Source organism: Miniopterus natalensis, chromosome X, assembly GCF_054644295.1.
Source record: "Miniopterus natalensis isolate mMinNat1 chromosome X, mMinNat1.hap1, whole genome shotgun sequence".
Classification (NCBI taxonomy): Eukaryota; Metazoa; Chordata; class Mammalia; order Chiroptera; family Miniopteridae; genus Miniopterus; species Miniopterus natalensis.
The window spans coordinates 78,060,746-78,080,425 of NC_142103.1; the positions used below are offsets into that span (position 1 = coordinate 78,060,746).

The 19,680-nt window shown below is 39.0% G+C and overlaps 1 protein-coding gene across 1 annotated transcript in view; it reads left to right on the forward strand.

The window, feature by feature from the left end:
* Positions 1-19,680, forward strand: part of EFHC2 (EF-hand domain containing 2) — a 194,393-nt gene that overhangs the window by 149,135 nt on the left and 25,578 nt on the right. Inside the window, exons 12-13 of the mRNA XM_016218528.2 lie at positions 14,638-14,835; positions 16,478-16,570. Of these exons, the coding sequence (XP_016074014.1) occupies positions 14,638-14,835; positions 16,478-16,570 (291 nt within the window). The remainder of the gene's footprint in view (positions 1-14,637; positions 14,836-16,477; positions 16,571-19,680) is intronic.

The following is a 19,680-nucleotide window of genomic DNA, read 5'->3' on the forward strand; positions in this document are numbered from 1 at the left end:
GGATTCTCTGAGCCACACCAGCCTGGCTATAGTTTCTTTAATAAATTACTCAAAGTAATACATTATTTTATTAAATTATTCCAGACAATGAAGATAAAATAAAAATTAATTGAAGGGAGCTGTTCTCTATTTTAAAAAATTGGAACAGCATTTAACACTAAAGCAGTTTATACACAGACATTTATACATCTAAATTCAAAGATAAAACACTATTTCAAAAGGTGAATGACATTGTTAGAAAAATTAAAAAGGAAGATGACATGTGTATACCATAGATAAAATAGCCAAGATTCAGAAAGGGAGAGGGGGGAATATAAGGGCTGAATTCCTCATTCCAACTTGAGAGTAAAATTATGTTTCATCCTTATCTTTGAAAATTGGATAGGTATAAGTTTAACATACTTCAGGGCAATTTCAACTTAACCAGGATAGAATTCCAAATAGAATTGCGAAACCTAATAATTTTTTCACAATATGTATGTGTAGCAAATCATCATGTTATACTCTTTAATATATACAATTTGTCAATTATAACTCTACAAAGCTGGGGGGGGAAATTCTGGAGAGTGGGACTAGAGATTGGGGTGGTGAAGAGATTCATTATATAACTTATACTTTTTGAATTCATACCATGATGCATTTGTTTTATAATTTTAAAACCTATTAGTAAGAGAAAAAATAAAGACAAGTATAGTGCATAGTGTTCCTTTTTAGAAAAAAATTGCAGAACATAAAAGGAAACCTAGTATAGTCTTTATTGCAAAAGACAAGTAACAATAGAAGGTAATAGCAACATGAAAACACAAAACAAGATGACGGGAAAAAAGTCCCAGGAGCAGTTTTGACCACAAATGTAAACTCTCTGATGGTCCTTAGAATCATTACGGCACATTCCACCTGCTCAAGGCCAGCATATGATCCCCTCTCTTTTACTTTTCCATTTAATTCTTGAATTCCTATGGGTCACATTATCAGGAATTCCTCTCGAGGAATTATCAATATGTTCCTCTTGAGACCTCTTCCCTTCTCCTCTGCCCTTAGTTGTCCAAGAATCCCAGGGACACTTACTTTGTCCGCAAAGTGTCAGAATATTGTCAAATACCACTGTCAGTGGTGGTGTCACAAGGCTGCTGCGGGAGACTGGTTCTGCCAGGTTGATGGATGCCACTGGGGTGACTTAATTAGGCAGAAGGTCAAGGGCTGGGTTTTGCTGCTCTTTCCAGTTGGGAGACACATAAATATGTCTATAAGCTGAAGGAAAAGCATCTATGGGGACAAAGAAATAGAAAGAACTGATGACAGGCTAGACAATTGATGGATCAGTGAGCAGTTAAGGATGAAGAAACAGTTAAGGATGGATCAAGTTATAGTTATAGTTTTTCCCATTCCTCACAATGGATGTTTTAAACTTTCTCACTCTTAAGCTTCTAACCTCATAGCAGAAAACCTCATGTCCAGATAATAAAGAATATAGAGATCCCAAGATACAAACCTTGCCCAAGGGCCCTGCATCCACAACTTTGCATTCCTTCTTTCTCATCTCAGTAGAAAAGGTATCCCCCCCTGCTGTCCAAAGCTAGCCTCCATGATGGCCACGGAGGCACTCAATAAGAGATGTGGGGACCATCCTTGGCCAAACACATCCAATCCTAGTTGATTTTTCTCAGCTCTGTCCTCTTCCCTGGCAGCCCTCACTGGCATGCCCACCCTTGTGTTGCTTCCTGGGTGCCATGATGTCCAGCTCTGTTCATATTTCTCCCTTGCTTGACATCCTCCGAGATCTTCATCTGTGGAAGAAAATCTGGATGCTCTGACATGGCCCACATGGATGCCTTTCATGATTGGGCTCACCTAGCAGCTCTCTAACTTATCTCTTGCTTAACTTCCCTATGTTCTAGTTATTATAAGAACCCTGACCATCTGGGATCAAATCTTGGCTCTACCACTTATTAGCTGTGTGCCCTTGGACAATTGAGTGAAGCTTTCTGGGCCCTAGTTCCTCATTTTTAAATGGGGATAATCAAAGTTCCTACTTAAAATATTGTTGTGAGGATTAAATGAGTTCATGCATATGAACCAGTTATATCAATGTCTCCCATACACTAAGCACTTGAGAAATAACTTGATAGCTCTGTTAAGAATACTTTGGATAGCTCCTCAGGTGTACCATCCTCTTACTCTCCTTGTATCTTTGAGGATATGATTCTTTCTTCCATTTCTCCCAACCTCTTTCCCCTACCTGCCCTACTTCTCTGAGTGGCAAATTGCTTTTTATCTTCAAGGTCTGCTCCACTACCACTTCTGCTGTGAGGCCTTCCTGGATTTCCCCCTATGTGTAATATACATGCCAGATTGGATGAGGAGTACTTTCTCTGAACTTCTGGATATATTCTTATTGTGGCCCTTTTTCTACTTTGTTGACTTTGCTTTCCTTCTGGTCTGGGATTAACTCTAGGGTTAATCCCAGAGGGTTGGGGATTGAATCTAGTCTATTTCTCTCTTATTTTCCATCAGTTGACATGGCCTGACATGGAGTTGGTATTCAGTTAGTGTTGAATGAATGAATGGATACATAGGTGACACATGTAGACAAAACTCAAAGGAAGAAATATAAGTTCTTATCAAGTAAGAGTTGTTCAGGTTTATTAGTAATCAGATCATTGGTTTGTTAAAATGAGACATTATTTTTACCTGTCAAATTAGGAAACACTTTTAAAAATTATAATATCCATTTCTGTGGACTCTCACTCATTGCTGGTGGGAGGGTAAAAGCAACTTTATACCATGTATCAAAGTCCTTTCAAATGTCCTTTTCTTTTGCCTACCTAATTGTACTTCTGGGACACTACTAGAAGGATATAATTTTATTTTATTTTACTTTATTTTTTTGTTTTTATATTTTATTTATTTATTTTTTATTTTTATTGAGTTTATTGGAGTGATATTGGTTAATAAAATTATATAGGTTTCAGATGTCCAATTCTATAATACATCATCTGTATATTGTATTATATGTTCACTACACCAAGTCAAGTTTCCTTCTATCACCATTTATCCCCCCTTTACCCTCTTCTGCCTCCCTGACCCCCTTTCCCTCTGGTAATCACCATACTGTTATCTGTGTCTATGAGTTCTTTAATTTTTCCCCTTAATCCCTTCACCTTTTTCACCCAGCCTTCTAAACCCCCTGATAGCTGTCAGTCTGTTCCCGGTATCTATGTGTCTGTTTCTATTTTGTTTGTTAGTTTGTTTTGTTCATTAGATTCCACATGTAAGTGAAATCATATGGTATCTGTCCTTCTCTGACTGGCTTATTTCACTTAGCACAATACTCTCTAGGTCTGTCCATGCTGTCACAAAAGGTAAGATTTCCTTCCTTTTTTATAGCCAAGTAGTATTTCAATGTGTAAATGTACCACAGTTTTTTTAAAAAAATCCTCACCCAAGGATATGTTTTTTTGTTTTTTGTGTTTTGTTTTTAATTTTTAGAGAGAAAGGAGGGGAGAGAGAGAGAGAAAGAGAGACACATCAATGTGAGAGAGGAACATTGATTAGCTGCCTCCTGTACCTACCCTGTCTGGGAATCAAACCCATAACCTAGGTATGTGCCTGACCGGGAATCGAACCAGCAACCTTTTGGTGTACAAGACAACACTCCAACCTGAGTCACCTGGCCAGGGCTTAACACAGCCTTTTTTTTTTAATCCTCACCCAAGGATATTTTTCTCATTGCTTTTCAGAGAGTGTGGAAAGGAGAGAGAGAGAGAGAGAGAGAGAGAGAGAGAGAGCGAGAGAGGGAGGAACATCAATGTGAGACAGATTCATCGATTAGTTGCCTTCCACACATGCCCTGACCAGGGCCGGGGATCGAGCCTGCGACCGAGATATGTGCCCTTGACCAGAATCAAACCCATGACCTTTCAGTCTGTGGGCTGACACTAACCACTGAACAAACCAGCTTTTTTATCCACTCATCTACTGATGGGTACTTGGGCTGCTTCCAAATTTTGGCTATTGTAAATAATGCTGCTATGATCATAAGGGTGCACATATTTTTTTGGATTAGTATTTCAGGTTTCTTCACATATATTTCCAGAAGTGGAATTGCTGGCTCATAAGGCAGTCCCATCTTTAATTTTTTAAGGAAACTCCATACTGCTTTCCGCAGTCACTGAACCAGTCTGCACTCCAGCCAACAGTGCATGAGAGTTCCCTTTTCTCCACATCCTGGTCAACACTTGTTGTTTGTTGATTTATTGATGGTAGTCATTCTGACAGGTATGAGGTGGTACCTCATTGTCATTTTAATTTGCATCTCTGTGATGATTAGTGACATTGAGCATCTTTTTGTATGTTTATTGGCCATCTGTATGTCCTCTTTGGAGATGTAAGGATGTAATTTTAAATACAGACTAATGGTTATACATAAAGATATTCATTGTGATATTATTTATATAAAAATTTGAGAGAAGCTTATGAAGCATCCAAGAAGAAAAGTATGGCTTAGCATTTTGGTTTTAGAATAATATGTGATAAAATGAAATATGTTAGTTATATGAAAAAACAGACTGTAAAGTATATTTACAACTATTAAGAAAAAAAGGGCAATTAATACCCATTCATAGAAAAGAAACTGCAAAGAAGTATACCAGAATGTTTACTTGGTGGGAGTGTGTGTGGTTTTTCTTTCTTTTTTTCTTTTATACATTAATTCTGCATAATTAGAAATGTTTTCTTCATATAATGGAGTAAAGCTAATAAATGTTATATTTTAGTGTGTTCAGAAAGAATTAAGAATCGTATTATATATTTTTGTATGTTTTTATATGAGCAAGTTTTGAGGTTAGTAAGTTGATTGCAAGCACCCAGAAGGCACAGGCCTGATCTTGTGTTGAGCCTACTTAATGATTAGTAAACACCTATGGGCTTATATGGGGTCACCCTCCATGTAAGGCACACCCCCACATTCCCTTGTAGGAGGGTTCAGCATGGCCTCTAAAACATCTGGCAACCAGTGAGAAAGAGTTAAAAACAGAAGGCCAAACAAGTGAACTTTTCTTGGAAACAAATAATCTTTGAACACAAGACGGGTGTTAATGGAAAAGAAGTTGGTAGAAAATGAATAACTTTGCTTATAACTGTAAAGAATATTCTTTCCTTTCTGCCCACATTGCAAGTTAAGCACCATCATTTGTTGTTATCAAAAATCTTGACATGACTAAAAAAGAAAAAACCCCACTGTTGTCTTAGCTTGTTTAAATGCATATTGTACCAAATTGTAGAAAAATTATAGATGAGTGTTTTAAAGGGTTTCTCTACAAAGAATATTGTTAATAACATATAGCAATTATTCTTAACTGCATGAGAAAAATCTCATTTTGTTTGGCTACACTTAAATAGCCCCAAAGTTGAGTACAGCAAGACATACCAGATTTCAAACTAAATAAATCAAAATTACCATGTACATTCCACTACATGTCAAAACAGGAAAAGCCATAGTATTTGATGTGAAATGAAGATTAGAGCAGTAACAGAGGAATCTAGAAGCTGCTTACATTTATTTGGAATAAGAAAACAGGGTCAGTTCTTTTCAATGCAGATATACTTCTCTTTGAGAAAATATATCAGAAAGTCAATTTATAAAGCAGATGATTTGGCAGTAATTACTTATACTGTCAAAAGATTCTTTTGTTTACAAAGGACTTATTTCAGGGTCAGTGTGCTTGCTCATCATTAAGAATTTGACAAATTAGAGGAATTTAAAACTAAAGTTTAAGGTGCCATTGCCTGCTATGTAATAGAGGGTAAAGGTGGATATCTCATTTGATTTCTAAGAATTAAACATTTGTGCAGCTTCTCAAATATTATCCATTATATAAAGGAAGGCACACCTGGCGTTTATTACTTTATCATTTCAGACTTAATCCTGAATATGCACAAGTGCATCATTTTCCTTTTATATTCTGCAGATAAATTTTATATGATTTCAGTCATCAAAAATATCCCATATTTTTTGTGTGATTTATTTATTTTATTATTATTTTTAATATATATATATTTTTAATTTATCTTTATTGTTGAAAGTATTACAGGTGTCCCATTTCCCCCCCCAATTGACCCCCTCCACCTCGCTCCCACCGCCTCCCCAGGCCTTCACCCCATCATTGTCTGTGTCCATGGGGTATACATATATGCATATAACTTCTTTGGTTAATCTCTTCCCACCCTCCACCCCCCTTCCCTCTTCCCTCTGAAATATGATCTTTTGTTACATGCGTCAATGTCTCTGGATCTATTTAGTTCATCAGATTCTTTTGTTCATTAGCTTCTTCTTAAAGAAGACCCTTCAGCATTTCCTGTAGTGCTGGTTTGGTGGTGATGAACTCCTTTAGCTTTTCCTTGTCTGAGAAGCTCTTTATCTGACTTTCAATTCTAAATGATAGGTTTGCTAGGTAGAGTAATCTTTTGGCTGTAGTTCCATGTTTTTCATCACTTTGAACATTTCTTGCCACTCCCTTCTGGCCTGTTTCTGTTGAGAAATCAGCTGACAGTCGTATGGGTGCTCCCTTGTAGGTAATTAATTGCTTTTCTCTTGCTGCTTTGAAAATTCTCTCTTTGTCTTTAACCTTTGGCATTTTAATTATGATGTGCCTTGCTGTGGGCCTCTTTGAGTTCCTCTTGTTTGGGACCCTCTGTGCTTCCTGGACTTGAAAGTCCATTTCTTTCCCCAGGTAGGAGAAGTTTTCTGTAATTATTTTTTCAAATAGGTTTTCAATTTCTTGCTCTCTTTCCTCTCCTTCTGGCACCCCAATGATACGAATGTTGGGCCTCTTGAAGTTCTCCCAGAGGATCCTTATGTTTTCTTCATATTTTTAGATTATTTTTTCTTTTTGCTCTTCTGGTTGTATGTTTTTTGTTTCCTCATGTTCCAAATTGCTAATTTGATTCTCAGCGTCCTCTTTTCTACTGTTGATTCCCTGTAAATTATTCTTCATTTCAGTTGGTGTAGCCTTCATTTCAAATTGGTACTTTATTTTTATTTTTATTTATTTTTTTAAACATATCTTTATTGATTTCAGAGAGAGGAAAGGAGAGGGAGAGAGAGAGATAGAAACATCAATGATGAGAGAGTCATTGATCGAGCCCACAACCCGGGCATGTGCCCTGACCGGGAATCGAACCCTGATCGCCTGGATCCCAGGTCGATGCTCAACCGCTGAGCCACACTCGGCCGGGCAAATTGGTACTTTATTATGTCATCGATTTTCTCAGTTATTTTCGTCATACTCTTACTAATATCCATGAGCATCCTTATAACCATTATTCTGAACTCTGTATCTGTTAGCTTGCTTGGATCTATTTCATTTAGTTTCTCTTCTAGAGATTTCTTTTGTTCTTTCCTTTGTGACATGTTTCTTTGCCTCCACATTTTGGCTGCTTCCTGGTGTTTGTTTCTATGTATTAGGTAGAGCTGCTATGTCTCCTGGATTTTGTAGAGTGGCTTTGTGTAGTAGGTGTCCTGTAGGGTCCAATGGCTCAGCCTCTCCAGTCACCTGAGCTGGGCCTTCTAGGTCCTCCCCTGTGTGGACTGTGTGCATTGTCCTGTTGTAGTTGAGCCCTCGGTTGCTCTTGGCGTCACTGGGAGGAACTGACCCCCAGACCAATCAGCTGTGAGGACCAGCTGCTACTACAACCAGAGAGCTGCTGTGCTGGAGACACCCCTCTGGAGCAGGATTTACTTCAGTGGAGCTTTGGTGTTCACCAAGTGCGCCCCTTGAGTGTGTCACTTGTGGATGTGGTAGGGTTGTAATCCAGCATGGTCCAGTCTCACCACCAGGTGCACTGTCTCTGAGGTCTCCCTGGAGGTGCAAAGTCAGCCTGTGCCACTCAGTGCCTTGCCCAGGGCCACCCAGCATGAGCTACACAGCAAACCATAGTTGGCTGCTACTTGTGCTGGGCGTGGCATTGTCCAGGAGAAGCCAAGCTATGAGCAAATGCAGGCTGCCGCTAGTGCCAGGCCTGAGGCCCCTTATCAAGCCATATGGGGCAGCTGCTGCTTGTTTGAGAGATTTTAGAAAGTCCTAAGCATGAGGCTAGAGAGGCCACTTGCACAAAAAAGCCACTGGAAATGGCCTGGATGAGCTGCAGGTGGGGAGGGGCAGGGGCTCCGAGAATCACGGGGCGGGGCCAAAGGTGTGAGTCAGGTGCTGGTGATTCAAATATGGCACCTGCCTGCTGGCTGTGTGCGGGGAGGACTCGCCAAAGGAGCAATGGCCTCTGCCAGCTCTTCTTTCTGGGAGAAAGCTGCTTCTCCACCTCTCGCTCGGATTTCAGGCAGGTTAGTTCCTCCCCAAGTGTCCCAGGTTCCTTTCAAGCTGCTGCCCGGTGCTGGGCTCAGAGGGAGCGCGTCCGAGTGAGTCCATGCGCGGGCCCTTTAAGAGGAGCTGCCTGGGACTTTTGCAGCCTCCGAGACCCTCAGTGACAGTCCTCACTGGTTTTCACAGCCTGGAGTTGTGGGGACGTCTCTTCTCCACCCTGGACTGGGGGCCTGCTGTGGGGCTGGCACCCCTCCCTCCTCCGGGAAACCCCCACCACAGAGATTCCCTCCTGGGTTTCAACAGGGGCACCGGGTGTGGGCCTGCGGCCTCGTCTCTATGATTCAGCCCCTGTCCGCCCACGTCTCCGCCCCTCCTACCAGTCTGGATGCTCCTTCAGCTCCCTGGTTGTAGGGCTTCTGTTCAGCCAGATCTCAGGAGGCTCTGAGTGATGGTTGTTCTGTATTTTAGCTGTAATTTTGATGTGGTTGCGGGAGGCAGCGGGTGCAGCTGTTACCTACGCCGCCATCTTGTTTTCCTCCAACAATATTCCATATTTTTTCAAAATAAACATGCTTAAGAGAAGTAACTTCCAGTGTAGTACAACTTGAAACTATCTCCACTGTGTAATAATGAGAATAATAAAAACTGCTATTATTTATTGTTTATAGTTCAGGTGCTATCCTAAATGTTTTTCATACCTTGTTAACTTAACCCTCATTTTTTATATATTCAGCAAACTATTTATTACAGAGGACTTACTATGAGCCAGAGTCTACTTAAGGTGTTGAGGATTCAGCAGTTAATACAGATCAATAGCCTTGCCCTTTGTGGAACTTAGTTTCTAGTTGGGAGTGGTGGTGAATAAATGGGATATACAAAATAAGAAAGGAAATTGTATACTAGGTTGGAGAATGATGTATGCCACTGAGGAAAGGAAAGCAGAGAAGGGGGTTTGGGAAAGACAGACTTGTAGGGAGAGGAGGTCACAGTTTTTAAAATGAGAAACCCAGAGAAGGCCTCAAGGAGAAGATGACATGTGAGCAAATGAGAAGATGCCCTATAGGAGGTGAAGGACCAGACTATGTAACCGTTTTGGGAAAGAGCATTCCAGGTGGGGGAACAGCAAGTGCAAAGACCCTGAAGTTGGAGCATGCCTGGCTTATATGAAGAAGAACAAGGAGTGCAGTATGGTGGGTGCAGAGGGAAAGAGAGGTGGCAAGCCTCAAGAGATAGCAGAAAAGAGGACATTTGATGTCGGGTTTGGTATGTCATTCATGAGACTTGGAGAAAGATGGTAAGCCCTCAGAGGGTTTTGAACAGAAATATAACATGATCTGACTGACATTTTAACAGGATCACCCTGACTCCTGTGGTAAAATAAAATTCTATGAAGCAGGTGGTCTTGACCAATATCACAGATGAGGAACAGAGGCTCAAAGAAGTTAATTTACAAGAGTTCCCATTTATCAGCAAATTAGTGGGGCTGGAATTTTAATCTAGGACTGTGTAACTCAAAAGCTCACACTTTCCCCACTAAATCACACCACTTCCCAATTGCAAACAGGTTTGTGACACAGGTTGGAGTAGATGACTTTCTTATAGTCTATAGTGATCTCTTTTTTCCTTTTTCTCTGGAGTTCCTTGGCTTCTCTGGTGAGGCCATCATGTCACACAGCTCCAGAGAACACCATTTATACCATAAGTCTATAAATGTACTCTCTAGAGGTGGGGAGTATCCAGCCTAAGTAGCCATATGGGCTTTTCTACAGTGAGATTGAAGACCTTTATAGATGGTTTTAAATTATGATTAAGCTGGTAGCAAAATCTGTTTGGTTAAACATTTGTATTGGCCCCACTCTGATGTATCTTTCCATTTCTCCTTCCTCAGACACATATCCTACCATCTACCTCTACCACTGCCTGCCATCTGGCAACATACTAGCCCAACAGTATGCCAGGTTGGGATATAAGTGATGGTAAGGCAGGATTTTCTGCTCTGTATGAGCAGCTTAGGCTGACAGGCGTAAGAGAAATCGCCTGAGGGGAATGTAGGATTTGAGCAGGTGTGCCAGGCTTCTGATTAGAGGATGAGAAACACATTTTGTTTGATGAATATCAAATTGAAGGAAATGATAAAGGGTGCTACCAAATTGTCATCTAAATTGTGGCTTGGTTTAATTTAGAGTCAACCAGATTGTCTTCTAAGCCTTAGAGCCCAAGGCTTACACTCTTGAGATATTGTTTACATCAAAACTAATTTTTTTTTAGCTTATTCAAAAGACATTGCTTTGACTTTAACAATTCAACATGTAAGAAAATACCCTGAAATTCAGAGTGTTAAATTTAAGTTTTTGTTCACCATTACTTGACTGGGTTACTTTAATGGAATTAGGTCTCATAAAACTGTTTGGCCCATTTCATGTTTCAAAATTCTGCTCAGTTACCTCAATGTACTAGAGCAGTTTGGCATTGTTTTTTGGAGTCTTATGACTTTAATTACAAAAACAGAGAAAATCATGGCAGTATCCCTTATAAAATTAAAAAATATTTTAATGGTCTATATAAAATATTAGCATCAGGAATGTAGTGCAATGTTGAGTAAAGGCAAAGGTGACTTGCCATTCAAATCTTTTTTTTTTTTTAATTAAATATATTTTTATTGATTTCAGAGAGAGGAAAGTAGAGGGAGAGAGAGAGATAGAAACATAAATGACGAGAGAGTCATTGATCAGCTGCAGCCCACAACCTGGGCATGTGCCCTGACCGGGAATCGAACCCCGATCTCCTGGATCCTAGGTCGATGCTCAACCACTGAGCCACGCCCGGCTAGGCACCATTCAAATCTTTAAGATTAGCAATAGTAATCACAAAACACCAAATCAATACAATTACAGCTGCTTTTTAAAATGCATTTTTATTTCCCTTAAATGGTTGGGCAGGAAGTACCAAGATCAGACTTTACTCTCAGACCTTATTTCAGGTTCATTCTGAAGGTTTAGATGAGGAAGGGCTATGTTTGATGGAAGTTGGCTTTGTTTTTGTAGCTGCTGCTAAGCAAAAATGGAGTATGCAGAAAACAAGTTGGTGGGTGTTCAATAGGTTAAACATAATTACTATGTGACACAGGAATCCCACTCCTGGGTATATATTGGAAACAGGTGTTCAAACAAAGACTTGTACGTGAATGTTCAGAGCAGCACTATTCATAACAGCCAAAATGTGGAAACAACCCATATGTCCATTGATGCATGAATGGATAAGCAAAATGTGGTATATCCATACAATGGAATATTATTCAGCCATAAAAAGGAATGAAATACTGACCCATGCTACAACATGGATGAACATCAAAACATTATGCTAAGCTAGAAAAACCAAACAGAAAAGGCCATACTGTATGATTCCATTTATATGAAATACCCAGAATTTGCAAATTGATAGAAATAGAAAGCAAATTAGTGGTTGCCAGGTGGTCAGAGGGCTATTGGGGAGGAGGAAAATGGAGTGACTGCTTCTTTGGGGTGATGAAATGTTTTGGAACTAGATAGAGGTGGTAATCATGCAACACTGTGAATGTACTGTCACTAATGGTAAATTTTATGTGTATTTTACCATAATAAAAAAATGGAGTGTACACCTTTTGATAAAATTCCTATTTTGTGGTGAAACCCATTAAAGATTGACAGGGTTGGGTGAATTCTAAAGAAGGTGCATGTGGCAAACTCAGGGGAAGTGGTGGCAGCCTCTTGAGTTCTGCAAAACAAGGCTTGTACTTTCTGATTGGGATCGCTGGTGCAGGGACCTGCCTCACTTGAGCGCAGCTGCCACACAAGGCTGTTACTCTGGGCCCCCTGTTGTCCTACATGACTAAGGGCACTTTTAAGTCTGGGGGAACTTGTTTGAAATTCTCACATAAAGCCGTGGAAAGCTGTGGAATACTGAGCCATTTAAAGCCCAAGCATACAGAAACCTAGCAGATATAAATTTTAACTGTAGTAAGGCCAGGATAATTTCAGTTTATCAAATGAAAAGAAAAATGAACTTTTATGACCTGGTGGTGCTAGAATAAGTTTACTTAAAGGTGTGTGGAAAGTTTCTAGTTATTGCTGTACATTCTTTTCCCTGGTCCTTGGGTATATGCCACTTCTTCACACCATTTTCTACCCTTAAAAGGAAAAAGCTTTCAAGTGTTGTTGTTTTTTTCCCTCTTGGATAGTGAAAGTAATATTTGATTATTACAAAAATTTAGAAAAAGCAGACTATCTATCTGTCTATCATCTATCTATCATCTATCTATCTATATCATCTATCTGTATCTATCAGCAATCAGCAATAATGCTGTAGATGTTTTAGCATGTACCCTTCTAGTCTTTTTTTCTATGAATATATATGTACTACTATCTTCAGTTTCACTGGGATCGTATTACATTTATCAACATAGCATGAACATCTTTCATACCAGTAAACACACTTTTCATGGTTGCATATTGTTCCATTTTATGTATATGTCATGACTGACTGTTCCATGACCAATGTTCTAAATGAGTCGGGGCTTTCCTGGGAGTGGTTACTTCATGGTCATTTAACCCTCAGTCAGAGATGATTGGTGGCTCAGGGTTTCTGAAATTATTTTCTTTTATTTATGCTGCTCAGTGATAGCCCTCAAAGCAGAGGTCTTGCATGGTAAAGGGAACACATGTCTGTAAAAAATTAGTTCAAAACCCACTACCCTTAGGAAGCTTTCCCTGACTGAGACCTACTCTACCTGGCCACTTTGTCTTCTATGTCCCAACAGAAGGGGACAGAGTAGTATACAGGAGCACAGGCTGTGGAGCCAGATTGCAAGGGTTTGCATTCTGACTTTTGTGACATTGGGCATATTACTTAACATATCTGTGCCTCAGTGTTCTCATCTGTAAAATGAAGTTAATAGTAGTACCTAGCTTCTAATCCAGATGAGATGATCCATGCCAAAGGTACCTGGCAGCCCAGAACCTGGTACATAGCTAGTACTCGATGAATGGCAAGCTTTCTTACTCAGTTCTTTAAGTGGTCCTCTCAGTTGATGGTTTTGAGAGCTCATCTGTATGCTTGAGAAGTCCTATTTGATTATAGACTCTGAAAATTTCAGATGCCAAAGTGACTTTACTACATTCCACACAGTGAGCCCCCAGCCAGAATTACTAATTGGTTTACCTAAACTGACGCTGAAGTTGTGGAGTCTTCTTAGTTGAATTTGGCCTTCATTTCCCATTAAAAAACAAAAGGAAAACCCCAGAAACCCTGAGAAGTGGATGTAAGTGAAATGTAGTTCCTTCAAATAGGTGAACATCATAACTGGGCTTTCCTACACTCTAAGGAAATTCTTGACTAGGAGAACCTAGAATTCTTAAATGATAGTGATAATGACAAGAAATATATAAAAGGACTGAAAGCCATTATTCTGAAAGTTCAGTCTACGGCAGAAGAGCACATAAAATCTTGTATTTCTTCACTTATTTGGTATTCTTGGGAACTGAATTATTTCCAGTAAATAAGTTTTCTAGATGATGGAAGTTTATTCATTGAATCATCATTTGAGTTTGAATTTTAAGTATTTTGATGTAATTCTCTCTAATGCATGCTGCATGATTTATAGCTTTCATATAGAGAAAAAATAATTCAGCCTATTTGTTGGGCTTTGAATCTGCATCATTAATATGTTGTTATTTTTTCTTTTAGCTCTGCCAAATAATCTCAATGCCATTTGCCTTCTAAAGACTCAGACAACTCTACCCTTACACAGCTCTTTTCACTGTTAACGTTTTTTTTTTCATTACTTTTTTCACTGGCAGGGTATGTTAGTTTTTACTTTTTACTACAGAAATGTGCTTAATTGCTTTCCCCATCTCCAAAACACTTTTTTTCATTTACTGATTGATAGATTTTATACCCTGGGAAACCAGTATCCCAAGCGTGTTACTATTTTGTGTAAAGGAAGATTAATAGGCATTTAATGAAATCATATATTTAGTGTTGTTTTTTCACCATTCAAGGACTTTAAAATTTTACTTCCTGGTTGCAGGCTATTATCTGGTAGGATTTTGACTCTGGGCAAAATGCCGTTTTATTAAAGCTATAGTGCTTATGGTTTTCTATTCTAGCACTGGTACTTTCTTGCCACTCAAAAGTTAAGTAGATAAATTAAAGAAACATAATCACTGGTCCTCTATGCAGTTGGTACAAGTTTTGTAAAATGGAATTTGAGTATTTTTCATAGAAAGAGAAGGAAAATATTCTTAAATATAATTTCATGAGTGTTTTTCCATTTTCTTTACAGAGACATACTGATGAGTATAACTGTTGGGAAACTCACAGAGCAAGAATTTATAACCATTGTACGTCACTATGGGGCGCCTGAGGAACCGTGTCTAGATGGGAATCTCCTACTTGCAATGGCCCATGAACAGCTCAAGAAAAATTTTTTTGAGAATTTTGAAAGACTCATTTCTTGCTGTATGTATGAAGATCGTGAAAAGTAAGTTTTTACTGATTCTAATAAATTAAGTTTCTGTGAACCTGAGTAATGAAGAAATTTATATTTTATCAAAAAAGGAAAAAAAATCAACATGTCTCATCATACTCTACTGTTTAGCAAAGCCTCATTAAATCATTTTTGGAGAATATTTGGGTGAAAATATTTCATAGTGATGGTGAGCTTTGTTTGTTGATGTATCTTCAAAAGAATAAGATGCTCTTTTGCATTTTCTTTTAATTTGTTTCTAGAAGATTTCAGCTGAAACAGCAAATTAAGATGTTAGAAGGTTTAATTCTGAGATTTTTTTCTTCTTACATTATTTTAGTGATAACTAGGTTTCATAAAAGGGACTTTTGTAATATACAGAACAGGGAATTTGCAAGTAAGCTTTCTTTAGAGTTTCTTTGAAATTATTTTTTCTTGAAAATAATGAATCTCAGCATGATCTATTTCTAGTACATTTATCATGTTTATATTAAGCTTTATTAAGTCGTTGTTATAAACAACTGGAGCCCCACCTTAATATGTTTTGTTGTTCATCTTACCCACAGACCTTATATAGTATGGGGGAGTACTCATCTGGAGTTAGAAAATCTTAGTTGTAACTATATTCTGACTTTGTTACTGCACTCCACTGACATCTCTCTTCCTGATGACCCCTTCCCTCAATCCCCAAACCTGAAGTCTGCACCCATGTAGCCAGCTGCATACCCTATGTTTTTGAAGATCCTATAGTTTATATTAATAATGAACATAATTTTTTCCTAATCAATAATATATTCTCGTTGAGTTTTTATAAAAATATTTTTCCTTGAATCTTTTCTCCCTGAGCCTCCCAGAGGATATGTGGCCTGAGTAACCCTTCCTCAGGGTGAAAAATGTAGCCCTCCTTCACTAAAGGAACATCTTTTGGGAATAATGGGGCTGCTTAGTTAGACATCTCTGAGATTTTTCCAGATCCGACAAGCTTCAATTCTAGACATAAATTTTCTCTTGTAATTTTATAACCTCATTGTAAAGAAAAAAACCCACCTTTTTTTCCTTTTGGCCCTAATGTTGCCTGGAAGAACATTGGCTGAGTGAGAACACTGGGCAAGCATTTCTGTCCCCCCAGCAGGTTGGGGAAAATTACTGTTAGGTTGCTCTGAAGAAAACATCTGACAAAATTGAGGTGAATGTTAAAGCCCCAGCTGGGGCTTCCAGGTTCTAAGGTTTGGGTCAAAGGAAAAGACTAGAAAAACACCCTCAAGTGATATAATACTTGTGTTAGAAGATCTAGATGCCTGTCAAATTAAGAGATGTTTTCAAATATCAGAACCATTTTTGACTAGTGGTCAAGAATGCATATTGATTACTTAGAGCAACACTCGTGGCTGCAGCCTTAATAGGCTACTTATCACCAAGAATCCGAATCTTGATGGAAAGACCTTTGTAAGGACAGAATCTGGTGACTCCTGAAATGGAAAAAGTTGATGAAATACAATATGACTGTTTTTCCTCATTGTGAATTCCAATACCAATTTTCATACTTATTCTCATGTGCACAGTTTTAGAATACAATGTATTCTCTTTCCTGTAGCATGCAACTGTTACTCAAGAGACTCAAAGTATATATAAGCTCATTTATTTTGTTTTAATCCAGAAAAAATGTATTACCCAGCAAAGACATCAGAAGACTGTGCAAGTCCTCCAGGTTACCTTTGACTGATGATCTTCTAGAAGCCTTAGTGTCCAGGTAAGTGAGATCTGCATTTTTCATGGGAATTATTCTTTATGTTTTTGTTTAGGAGACTATTTCTGGTTTTACATTTACCTTTAATTATCTTTGACTTACCCTTGACTGTTTTCATTATATTATTGATGACACACCTCCATTTAACTATTACAAAAGGAAAAGTTAGTTATGATTTTAAATGTTAGAGAGCTTATTATGAATTATTATTTTATCTTTTTACCATTAAGACACACTTGCATATACACAGGTTTGTGGAGCAAAATGAAAATGTACAACTTTATTGGTCATAAGGGTATTAGATGTAAAATTCAAAGAATCTTTTTCTTTTTAAAATATATCTTTATTGATTTCAGGGAGAGGAAAAGAGAGGGAGAGAGGGAGATAGAAACATCAATGATGAGAGAGTCATCGATTGGCTGCCTCCTGCACACCCCCTATTAGGGATGGAGCCTGCAACCCAGGCATGTGCCCCTACCGGGGATCAAACTGCAAACTCCTGTATCATAGGTCAATGCCCAACTGCTGAGCCATGCTGTCTGGGCTCAAAGAATATTTTTCAAAGCAGTAATTCCTAATGGCTAAAGATATGCCATAAGAGGATATAGTGTTATTAACACAGGGCTCTATTCTGCTAGAGCACCATATGTAAAGCATAGAGTTTCTAATGTTGCAAAAGGAAAGCATGGTGAACTGCTTTCTAAATCAAATCATTTAAATCCTGGACCTTTCAAAGGCACACCCCCTCCTTCTGACCATTTTGAATTATTGTCTAAATAGCCAGTAAATTATATTGACAGTTCTACTCCTTCCTGCTTGCTTCTCCTCTCCATTCCCACTATCTTCACTTGTTCTGATCCACATTTCTTCTTAACTTTTTCAGGGTCTCCACATTGTTCTTTCTTCCACTAGTCTCTTAATTTTAAAAGCTATCTTTACATACAACAGCTAAATACCTTAGAGAAAAAAATATAATGTAACTCTTCTACTCACAGACCTTCTGTACCATTTCTCTGCTCTCAAAGAAAGACCAGACTCCTTAGTTTTGAACTCTTTTTCTCCATCATGGAGCTTAGGGGGTTGTCAGGTGGAGCATTGTTCTCAAGCAGGGTCTGGAGTAGGGAGTCCTCATCTGAGACAAATGAAGAAACAGAAGGAACAGATAAAACAAAATCCCATGTGGGAGAACTAGGACACAAGGTGTCAGGAGGGGAATAAAGACGAGAGCCATCCCTGACTGGCATGGTAGGTTCGATTCACAGTCGGGACGTGTATGGAAGGCAACAGATTGATGTTTCTGTATCACATCAATGTCCCCCCCCCCCCTCTTTCTCTCTCTCAAATCAGTTTAAAAAACATATTTTTGAGAGGGGGTTAAAAAAAAGAAGAGGCCAATCCACTTGTATGTGGGTGTGCATTAGGTTGATACGGGGTTATTTTCTATGCTATCAGCTCTATTTGCTTTAACTGGCTAGTAGGAGGGTGAAGGATAAGTAGGTCATCTTGGTGTAAAGGACCTGAGATGAAGTAGGCAGACCTAGGGATTAAGGTTCTTTACAGTTAACACATTCCCAAAGTTCTTCCCATTCCCAATAGTCAAGCCAAATGGGCCAGTCAGCATTCACAAAGATACCTCCTGCCTTCCCAATTTTTTTGCCTATTCTCTTACTATTTTTTCAGTAGAAAGTAACTTCCAATTTTTTTCACTTTCTGAAAACTTGCTTTCCCTTTAAAAACTCATTCTAAGTAACACCACATCCATGAAGTCCTCTTGGATTTGCTTGGCTGGCAATGATTATCTCCTCCTAAGGATTCTCACAACACTATGTTTCTCTTTTTGCCTCTCACCTTGTAATGAAGATTTGTAACTTGATGTGTGATCTGTTCAGATGCAGAGACCTACTTCTAAACTGTTTGATTTACCACCTATAAACAAACAGTGCATTGTTGCATCTTGAATTACTTAATTAGCTGTTTGATTTAATACAAGATTTTTGACCTGCATGAACCTCATATTCCTTACCTATAGAATGAGATAACAATACCTACTTCCCAGTGGTTCTGAAGATGAATTGAAATAACATACGTAACGTACCCAGCACTGCCCCTGGTTCTAAGTATTGATTGGTAACTAGGAGAGTAGTTTAAGTCAGAATCCATAGATCACATACTCTGACTCAGAAATGAACTGGAAGAAACCTGTGTTCTTCTACACAGAGGAAGGAAGCCTTGTTTTTAACAGTTGTATCTGAATGCCTTTCACATTTTAAGCTGTTTTATAGTCAGGAAGCTGTGGGTGCTTATTAGATTATCTTTTGATGGCCCCAAGGATGAGTTGTCCTGGAAAGTCCAGAATGTGGGAGCTTGGCCTCTGGAGGACCTAGATGTTTCTTATCGAATACTGGGGCCACCAAGTCATCATCCTCTCATTCTCTCAGCAGACTGTTTTATCTTTGCCTTTTGACATTAAAGGCAGAAAGACTATTCCACAACTCACTTCGAAGTCCTCCCAGTCTCAGAACACATGTGCCTCTGACCCCAGCTTAGCTTCAAGGAGGTCATCCCTCTGAGCCACTAAGCCAACCACGTTCAGTCTAACTTTGCCTCTAATTGTGCAGTGACCCTTCTCGACATTCAGGAGAAACTTCAGACTAATCAGATTAGAAAATGTCTCATTCCCATTCCCCTCTCTCTCCAATATGCCCTGCCACGATTTGGGTCACATGCTTGGTGTTTTGCATCATCTCTGCAGATTCCTTTCAAAGACTGCCCTAATTCCTAATGGGCCCATCAGCCTGCAGCTTTCATTTATATTCTGCATTCTTATTGTTCCCCATAGACTCCACAGGGCTTTCCAGAGCCTTGACTAGACTCTCTTTTTGCTTAGCCCTCCTGTGGCATGCTAAGCAGAGCCCCTCTGACGTCTAGGGTCTCCCATGGGAGGCAGCCGTGGAGTTTGTTGATTTGGTTCAATGCACACTCTGCCCAGGGGAAGCTTTACCTGCCTTGGGATAGAGCTGGGCAACTGTTGAACAGCCATATAGCCCTGAATTCATATCAGGAGACAAAAAACAATATGCCTAATAGTTTGGATGCGTTCTTTCACTCAGTGA